At 37.7% G+C, this 10,128-nt stretch overlaps 1 protein-coding gene and 1 long non-coding RNA gene across 2 annotated transcripts; both read right to left on the reverse strand.

Annotated features, from left to right (window-relative positions):
* Positions 1-3,547: 3,547 nt before the first annotated feature.
* LOC105781764 (probable 2-oxoglutarate-dependent dioxygenase AOP1) lies at positions 3,548-5,272 on the reverse strand. Its single transcript, XM_012606282.2, has 3 exons — positions 4,825-5,272; positions 4,367-4,688; positions 3,548-4,087 (listed from the first exon to the last, which is right to left on the reverse strand). The coding sequence occupies exons 1-3, from the start codon at positions 5,199-5,201 to the stop codon at positions 3,815-3,817; spliced, it is 972 nt and encodes a 323-aa protein (XP_012461736.1). The 5' UTR covers positions 5,202-5,272; the 3' UTR covers positions 3,548-3,814.
* A 1,262-nt stretch (positions 5,273-6,534) lies between these two features.
* On the reverse strand, positions 6,535-9,844 carry LOC128036080 (uncharacterized). Its single transcript, XR_008192941.1, has 2 exons — positions 9,784-9,844; positions 6,535-6,902 (listed from the first exon to the last, which is right to left on the reverse strand). It is a non-coding gene; the product is annotated as an uncharacterized LOC128036080 (long non-coding RNA).
* Between the last annotated feature and the right edge of the window lie 284 nt (positions 9,845-10,128).

Consider the following 10,128-nt stretch of genomic DNA (forward strand, 5'->3'; position numbering starts at 1 on the left):
TGGTAAAATGAGGGTGCCAGAGGAGCAGACTTTGACTGAAGCACCTCGGACGGTGCGAGGGGCGCTAGAAGCCCTGGGGTTTCTAGCCATTCTAAAATTTTTCAAGTTTTGGGCCACTGGGCTACTTAGGGTTTAGTTGGTCTTGTATTTGGGTTTGATTGTATTAGGTTTTGTAATGGACTGGGACTGTTTTATTATTTGGTTTGGTCTGGTCTATTTTGAGTGTACTGGGCCCGAGAAAAAATGGGCTACTACAGTAATCTTGGAGATTCTTTAAATCCCTTAATTGTAGATAGACTCAATCTTGTCCATCGATGTAATTCGATCTATACCATCGGTTTTGGGAGAGCTTAACTATAAATAGAGAGCCTCCCCATCCATTGTATTCTATCCTTTGAGTCAAAGAATATATTAATAGCATTTACTCAAACACATTGTGTACATTGTGTTTCTGTGACTATTCTGCTCTTTTGAGCTTCTTTTGTCTTTAAGATTGCTTCGACTATATTTTGGTGCCTTAGAGGAATTCTGCGAGAATCCTCACTTTGCGAGAGTTAGATTGACTTAGGCGTATTTGAAGCAAATGAATTACCAAAGGCTACACGGATTGCGAGACGAAAGGTCTATCCCCATGAACCTGGATGTACTAGATATTATACAAAAACTGAAATAAATAGTTTTTTTCATAGAAATATCTATCTATTCCTATATTTAAGTGTTTTACTGAATTGATGCCACTCTAAATTGAATCATCAACTTAGTAATGAATTTACTAAAAGCCTCTCATTTTTCTTATAGCCCACTAAAAGTCGCAAGGAATCTTATCAATATTGTCTGTGATCTTCTTTGAGGCTTTAACACATTAGAAAGAGTAAAGATGAATAGCTAACAAAGTGGAACGGATGAGGCTGAGATGAACTCCTTGTGAAAGTAATTTAGATTTCCATCCGACTAGCTTCAAGTGCACTCTTGCAATAATATTTTGAAAAATTAATATCTCTATCATATAGCCCAAGTGACACCCAAGATCAGAATACCCAAGATAGCTGAAATCCAGTGCTTTCGCATAGCCTTACATGACTTGCTAAGGTACAATTCATATTTTTTCTAGTTAGTAGCCACACCCAACATTGAACAATAGGTGGTAAGTAAATTCCTAATAGTTTGTGAGGAATCGATAAATGCTAAAAGTAACATGTTTTATCCTCATTCTAAATGCGATTTTGGGTGATTATCCGATGTTAATTTTGACTTTTATACTCCTAATCCTTTAAATTCATATTTTAATGCTTAATAGAGCACTTGGGAGAAAAATAAGCGAAAATCGGAGCATCGGAGCAAGCTGCAGGAGCCACATAGACGTGTGGTAGATCATGTTGATTTCACGGAATTGCACACTGAACAATGGAAAATCACAATTTTTAGGTTTTTGGGCATTCTAAGACGTATACATGACAAAAATAAGAAGATAAGAGTGAACCATCATAGAATATTCAAGAAAATAACTCAAAAAACACCATTGAAGTCGATTTTGAAGCTGATTTCCGTCAAGATTAAAGATTTCCATTTGATTTCTTAATACGTTATCATGAGTTTCTTTGTTTCTTTCGATTATACTGTATCTTGGATGTTTTTATTTTCAAGCATGAACTAATTTTCAAAATACCTAGGGGAGATGAACCCTATGATGGATTTTGTCATTTGATTTTAATTTTACGTAATAAATACTTAGTTTCTTGTTCTCAATTTTGTGTGTTTAATTCTTGGTTTAATATTTCTAGAGTATTGATCCATGTTTGATTTGCTTAAATCCAAGGTTGAATAGACCTTGTTTAATATTTCTAGAGTATTGATCTATGTATGATGTGCTTAAATCAAAGTTTGAATAGACCCTGTTTAAGAGTAGATCTTGCGTAATTGAGTATAGTTGCATGCAATCCTAGAAATAAGATGACATAAATCTGTCGGATTAGAGTCAAATCTAATAGGGGAAATGAGGAGACTATGGTGGTGCTGTGGAGGCCTATTCACCTAAAGAGGATGAAAACCGAAACAAGGACAAGAGGATCAGTTGACTAGGAAGATATTGTTCAAGGTAACTTTAGGGTGCTCGAAAACTCATCATTTCTTCATCATTGATCAAGGAATTTATAGAAGACGTCCTTTTGTCCATTAGTGTGATGTAGTAGATTGTTACGAAGAAAGTTATCATCATCCAATATGTAAAATATGTGCACCGTGGGGTCACATTCTGTTATTCATTCCATTAATATGAGATTGTTATGCTCAAATGAGCCTCTCGTGATCTTAAGGGTGTGTTCACACTTAAATAGTGTTTACACCTAAAAAATGGGTGTTTGGCCTTTTCTTAGAGGAGCAGATGGTCTTCCCAAAGGGTGCTGAGAGCGGGTGGTCAAGAGCATAGAGTGTTGGTGCTCCCTTAATCAAAACAAGTGATCGAGCAAGGCACAATTTCAAATAGAGTCAACAGGGAGGTCAACACTAACTTCGATGCTGATACGTGCGATGAAGGGAATTGTTATAAAATGTATTAAAATCAAACAATTTATTTATTTTCAATCAATTAAATAATTTAATTGTAGAACAATTTTTTTAATAATTTAGTTTAGTTTCTTATACATTACTTAATTTTTTTCACATCTTAATTTTTATATTTATGAAATATGAAAATGTAATTAAAATAATTCAATTCATTCGTCTTATAGATAAGTAGATAATGATGTAGGCAATTAGACAAGGTCTGATAGAAGAGAACATGTTGCTATCATTTAAAACTAGGTGTTTGGTGTAGAACATTTATGCCTACTGCATCCCTAAATTAAAATTTAGCTACACCTCCTAATACTCAAAAATAAAATAAAATAAAATAAAATAAAAGAGAAATAAAAAAAAACAAATAAAAGATTCAATATTTGGCGTAGATATGCAATTTCACACTACCACGCTTTCTTCCAACAATTATACAACCAAAGATAATCTTCAAGTAACTATGAAAATTGCTTTTCTGATGTAGAAGATTTGACAATGTTGCAACCATAAAGCATACTAAGAAAATTTTCACTCCTCCAACCAAGCTCTACTACCAATTATAAAACACCCACACCCATGGCACCGTTAAACTAAATCTTAACGCTCCAAAATAAGAAAATAAAGGAAGAATTTAAATAAACCAAATAGAAGATTCAATATTTAATTTAGTGCAAATAATACTCATAACATAGGCCTTTATACAGACTTAAGGTCTCACTACCTTTGTTTTTCTAAGTAACATGGGATATGAGTTTTATATAGATTCATAATTTCTTTGTATTTTGTTCCTAGGCAATGTGAGATCCATTCCCTACTGACAAAACACTCTATACTTAGATACTACATAAGTTAAACTTTATACAACATAAAGCACTAACAAAATATATTTCTACTATACTTAGGTGATTATAAGTTGGTATTGGTATTCAACATTTTGCCCATAAATTTTGTATGTCTAATTGAATCCAAACTAGTCTTCAAAAATAATGCACCATAATTACTTTTACAATACAAAAGGCGAAGGAAGTTCCATTACTTATTCATGACAAAAAGAACACAAAAATAACTCTACATGATAGATTTAGAAGCCTTTGGTACTACAATTATACAATTATTAACAAGCTAAAACATAGTAATGGATTTCGATACAATTATTAACAAGCTAAAACATAGTAATGGATTTCGAGTATAGGACTTAAAATTATTATTCTAAAATTGATTTTAAGCCGAAATTGGGCTTCTCTTTGTCGATAGAGACATGGTTTCAATAGGAAATTGGTGGTGAGAGAGAAGCAAAGGCTTGGAGCTGCTCGCCGGAGTCAATGTGCTTTGCCGGGTCAGAAAAGGCAAAAAGGAAGAAGTCCATGAAATCAAAGTCCTTGTAAAGTTGTGGATGTTGCTCATCTATAAGCTCTTTGGGTGCCTTGATTATGGTACCTTCAACTGGAATGGCGAATGCTGCTAGAGAAAGTCGATCTTTGTCTCCACTCATCATCACTCTATGATTCACTGCTTTTAACCTTCCATTACTCCATGCCTTCAATTTCCAAAATCAGCATGAATAAGTATATTATTATTATTCACATTCAACATCACTAATCTAATATCTCTTTGTATATTTTATTAAAAAGGTAAAGGGGTTAATCAAAATTTTGAACAAGAGATATAGTGTCAAGATCGCTCAGTATTTCATGGTATTGTTCAAAATTTTGACTATTATATTTCAAGTTCTATTCACATAAATTATGCATGCATGATCAGTTTTGAGTAAATAAAAAATCGAACATTGACCACATATATTTATATACTTGCATACCTTGAGAGGATCTCCAACCACAAAGCAAAAGGAAGAAGGAGATAAAGACAACTTCATCCATTGGCCATCCTTGACCTCAATTTCCAGCCCCGAAACTTGATCATCACAAATGATTGTGCTGACTGGTTTATCAGTATGAGCAAAGAGTCCTCTCTCGTACTCCCCAGGTGGAGGGGCCATGTATTTCATAAAGCGCACTAGCGTTTTGTAGTTTATCATCACTGATTCCCATTTCTCTCCTAATCCATAGCTATCAATTAACATTAACCAGATTAACTTGTTCAGCTCCTCTATTTGAGTCGCCATAGTATGTATAGTATTGCTGGCACAAAAGATAAAAAAAATGTCAAAAACTCGAATTTGCTCAACTCCAACAAAAAATGGTCCAAATATAAAATGGCTAGAACAAGTGGCCTATAAGAACCTAAAATTTAAAAAGGTAAAAGAATTATTGTTACCAGAAGCGTGGGTGACCATCAGGCCACATAAGTTGAGCAAAACTTTTAACAGAGTCATAGTTGGAGGCATCTCCAAGTCCGAAGCCTTCATACAATAAAGAGACCTGATTGCATGGTCCAACCCAACCATGGTAAGGCATGGGACTAGCGTTCTTCTGTTTCCTCTCCACTGGGACCTCAACTAGTTCTTTCATCAACCCAAATGTCTCTTCTCGGACTTTTGGCGATATATTTTCGTACACCACCTCGAAACAGCCGAAAGTCTCACATGCCTCTCGAACTCTCTTGCACAAATTATGCCACCCACCAGTTCCTCGTTGCAAATCTGATGAACGGAACTCAATGACAGGGAACTCAATTTCAGCATTGACACCCATGTCCTAAACTCTTTTTTAATACTTCAAGGAAATGTTTTCTTAAACTAAATGAGCTTGTAAATTAACTTGGTTCGTCTTTACCTAGGAATTCAGGTCTATTTATATCATTTGCTCAAGGGTGGCGTGGTGAGCAGAAACATCTATGTTAACTTCCCAGTTTTTTTTTTTTAATTTGATTATCCATGCAAGACGAAAGAGGGGCACTAGTCAAAGGAAATTCTAAACGGTACTAAATTTAAAATTAAGGTTGAAGTCAAATTTCATGAATTAAAAAATTGAACAAAAAAGGAAATAATACTCAGTTTCATATTACGTATCTAATCAAACAACTTATTCACCATATATGTAAGACTGTCTTCCATTTGAATGATTCAAATATCAGTGTAATTTATGGCTAACTATTAGCTCTCAAATTTGAACATCAATGCAGGCATATAATAATTATTAGAATGAATATAATAACATCAACAATTTGACAAAAAATAAACATCAACCATGTGACTAAATAATAATAGTAATAATATAAAATATTTGGAATTTTGTTTTCAACATATTAATTTTCAATTTGCTCAATATGAATAAAAAAATTCGTAGATGGTCAGGAAAGCCAGCATGATATCATACAAAGGATCTCCAACCATTAAACACAAAAGACTCTTTAGTTTCTTTAAGATTGTACGGAAAATTTGATTCGATACATTATCAAAGCTTTTATTTAATGCAATTATAATATTTTAATTTTATATTTATTTATTTTGGCAATTTTAATATCGTTACCATTATATACATAAATAATTATGTTTATTTAATATAAAATAATAATAAATTTATTCGTTTCCTAAAATTTGGTATAATTAATTTTGAGTCAACAATTCAATTATAGTCTAGATAAAACCTATTGACCTATAAATAAGATTGTCTCCCGATTTAAATATCAGTGTAATTTATAGCTACTTGTTAGCCCTCAAATTTGAACGTAAATGCATGCATATAACGAATATCATTCGTGTTCTGCTTTGGCGACCGTACGTAATTCATGTTTTGGATCTCGTGGTCTGTCATGGTGGCTATTTTGTTGCAGGGTTTGTCAGGGATTTTGCTTCTGCGTTTGTAATGGCTGCTACTAGTGTCACGGGGCTAGACCTTTCGTCTCGCAAACCGTGCGGCCTTAGGCGATCCGTTTGCTCCAAACTTGCCTAAGTCAGCCTTAACTCAAATGAGGATTCCTTAAGAACTCCTCCAAGGCGCCAATTGAAGAGCGGAAGCGATTTAAGCCAAAAGAAGCTAAGCCAAAGAACAACAGAAAGCCACAGAAAAGAATGCACACAAGGTGTTTGAGTAAATGCTCTCAGAACTCTTATTACTCTTAAGAATTCAGAATACAATGGAATCAGTACAAATGAGGGGGAGGCTCTCTATTTATAGTTGAGCTCCCCCAAAACCGACGGTCAAGATACAATTACATCGACGGACGAGATTAACTATATCCCTTTATTTTAGGGATTTACAAGATAAGCCTTATCAAATCCAATCTAATCTTTACAAGATAAGATTCCCTCTATCTTCTAAGATTAGTTACTATATCAGCCTGAATCTCTTCGTTATCGGGCCAACCGGGCTTCAATCTGACAGGCTCCTCCAATTGCTCATTGAATCGGGCCAGTTCTCGTGGGCCAAATGATCCCCATCTGAGCAATAGACCTCCATTGGATACATTTGGTGCGATGGTCACGGGCTTTGAACTGCGGCTCGTGACATTCTCCCCCACTCATTCTTGCAACGTCCTCGTTGTGACTTCCGAATGGCACTGACTTGATTCGCCTCAGTCTCGTCTTGATGCCTTAGCCTTTCCCTTCCTTTGGGACTTTTGCCTTGGCTTCCGCCGCTTCTTAACTCGTGGTTTCCTACTCGTTTGTACATCTCGACGACAAGAAGCTATGTCACTCTCTTGCCCAAATTCTAACTTGACTCGAACAGAATCCTCTTGATTCAACACCCTTGGCCTCGCTTTGGCCACCGTCTCTCGGCCTCTTTGCTCAAGAACTTCGAAAGGGCTCTCACGTTCTTGCCAAGTACACAAGTTAGAATGCAAAACACTATCACAGTGTTTGGAATGTACCTTACTCGCAGCATTTACTCGTCTCGACTGTCTTTGCATCGCTCCATTTTCCTTGAAGCTCGATGCACAACCCACCTTCCCCAAAGGTGTCGGCTCCACAGTCGAATCTGCAGGCTTCATATCGAACTCTTGCGCCATTAACACTTCCGAAGGAGCTTTCGTAACCACTCGTTCTATCGAGTCGATGTTCCTCCCATACGAAACATCCTCGACTAGTTGGATTGACGACAAAACCTTTGCCCCTACTTTCATATTTCGATGCACCGGAACAACAATCTTTGTTAACGGACCAGTGATAATATGGATTTGATCGGCCTACGGATACAGAACTGTTTGAATCCTGTCAAGGAAGTTTAAGCCAAGTACATAATCGTAATCATCTAATTCGATTACCTCAAAGTCTTCCTTGCCCTTCCATTCGCCGATGTGTAGCTCCACATTCCGAACTACACCCATAGTTGGGGCCTCCTTGGAATTTACTATCTTGATCTTCTTCTTTGATTTCTTAATTGGCAGACCAAGCTTCCTTGCAGCCTTTTCCGATATGAACAAGTCAGATGCTCCCGTATCAATAAGAGCATTCTGCTTCTGACCCGCAATGTTGATGTCTACAAACATCAACCCTTCTTTACCATTCCTCTTCTCAGGAATGAGCACCATCGAATTGACCCTCGATGGCTTTTCCTCAATAGGCTTCGCCTCTTCCGGCTCATCGCTTCTCTTGATAGCCGAAACTGAAGATACCTTTGGGCAGTCCCTCTTCATGTGCGGTCCTTTACAAAAGTAGCACCGTAACTTTCCCCTCTTTTCTTTCGGGCTATTAAGTCTCCACTTCCCATTTCGTGGTTTCCTATCAACACCATCACTACTACTACCATTGCCATCATAGCTTTGTCCATCTTCACCCTCCTCATGGTACCCACCATTGCCCCTCCTATTGGGCTTGGAAGTTTCAAACCTGTCCCTTCTCGGAGCAAGTTCCACTATGGACTCCGCTACCATCATGGCTTTGGTAAGTTCCCGAACTCCTCGACGTTGCAATTCTTGCTTCGCCCATGGTTTCAACCCATCTGTAAAGGAGAAAAATGCTTCTTTCTCGCTCAAATCAGAGATCTAGAGCATGAGTTCACTGAACTCCCGCACATACTCCCTAACCGTGCCTCGTTACGTTAGCCGACGCAACTTCGCTCGAGCTTCATCCTCGGCATACTCGGGGTAAAACTGTGCTTTAAATTCATCTTGGAACTCCTTTCAAGTCCCAATCTCAGTACCACCACGTCTCACATCAGTGGACCTACGTCTCCACCATAACAAAGCAACGTCAGTGAAATACACAGCAACAGTGTTTACCTTTGTAACATCATCCTCGATGTTCATCGCACGAAAGTATTGCTCCATGGCACAAAGAAAGTTGTCCACCTCACTTGCAGACCTTGCCCCTTTAAACGCCTTCGGCTTGGGCACATCCATCGCTTGTGGCTTCGGCTTTGAAGCCAACATTCCATTCCCTATGGCAGCCTTGAAAATCTTGAGCTCCCCCTTAAGCTCATTGATCTCCTCCTTCAAAGCTGTCACCATAGCCTCGAGAGCATCGTTCTTTTCAGCCAGCTTATTCTCCGAGGAACCGATAGTATCCCACACAAATTCTCTGAGTTGTCCTTGCAATGTTCACAACCCATCATTGTGTCTATCATCAACATCGTCGATCCTCTCCTTGACGTCCCCCATGGACTCCTCGAGAGTGACGACTCGATCCTCCAAAGCTGAAATTAAGTCCCTTGATCGACTCGCTTTTCTGGCCCTTCCTCGAGTCTCCATTGGCTCATTCTGACCAACAACTTCTTTCGACATCCCAACAGTGCCTTCGAACCAAAAGCTCCGATACCAACTGTCACGGGGCTAGACCTTTCGTCTCGCAAACCGTGCGGCCTTAGGCGATCCGTTTGCTCCAAACTTGCCTAAGTCAGCCTTAACTCAAATGAGGATTCCTTAAGAACTCCTCCAAGGCACCAATTGAAGAGCGGAAGCGATTTAAGCCAAAAGAAGCTAAGCCAAATAACAACAGAAAGCCACAGAGAAGAATGCACACAAGGTGTTTGAGTAAATGCTCTCAGAACTCTTATTACTCTTAAGAATTCAAAATACAATGGAATCAGTACAAATGAGGGGGAGGCTCTCTATTTATAGTTGAGCTCCCCCAAAACCGACGGTCAAGATACAATTACATCGACGGACGAGATTAACTATATCCCTTTATTTTAGGGATTTACAAGATAAGCCTTATCAAATCTAATCTAATCTTTACAAGATAAGATTCCCTCTATCTTCTAAGATTAGTTACAATATCAGCCTGAATCTCTTCGTTATCGGGCCAACCGGGCTTCAATCTGACAGGCTCCTCCAATTGCTCATTGAATCGGGCCAGTTCTCGTAGGCCAAATGATCCCCATTTGAGCAATAGACCTCCATTGGATGCATTTGGTGCGATGGTCACGGGCTTTGAACTGCGGCCCGTGACACTAGTAACTAGTTAGGTCTCCATCAAAATCAGGCTGGGCTTAATTCAGGCCAAAATATTCTCTCGATTCTTTAACTCTTCTTGTCTTTCATGTCGGAATTTTATGTTTTATTTGGTGGTTTGTACTGTTGTGTTGGATTGACTCCTCATGTCTGCTTTGTTTGGCCCTTCTTCATTTTAATGATATGTTTACCTTCAAAAAATAATTACTAATCCAACATCGTAAAAGATTAAGTATTAATTTTATGTAATAAATATTAGAATTTTTTCAGATAAATATCAATCAATAT

This window comes from Gossypium raimondii, chromosome 13 (genome assembly GCF_025698545.1).
Source record: "Gossypium raimondii isolate GPD5lz chromosome 13, ASM2569854v1, whole genome shotgun sequence".
Classification (NCBI taxonomy): Eukaryota; Viridiplantae; Streptophyta; class Magnoliopsida; order Malvales; family Malvaceae; genus Gossypium; species Gossypium raimondii.

Coding starts and splice junctions, on each gene's coding strand:
- LOC105781764 (XM_012606282.2), bottom strand. CDS start 5,201: ATGGGTGTCAATGCTGAAATTGAGTTCCCTGTCATTGAGTTCCGTTCA. Junction 4,689..4,824: donor GATGGTCACCCACGCTTCTG/GTAACAATAATT, acceptor CTTTTGTGCCAG/CAATACTATACATACTATGG. Junction 4,088..4,366: donor TGGTTGGAGATCCTCTCAAG/GTATGCAAGTAT, acceptor TGGAAATTGAAG/GCATGGAGTAATGGAAGGTT.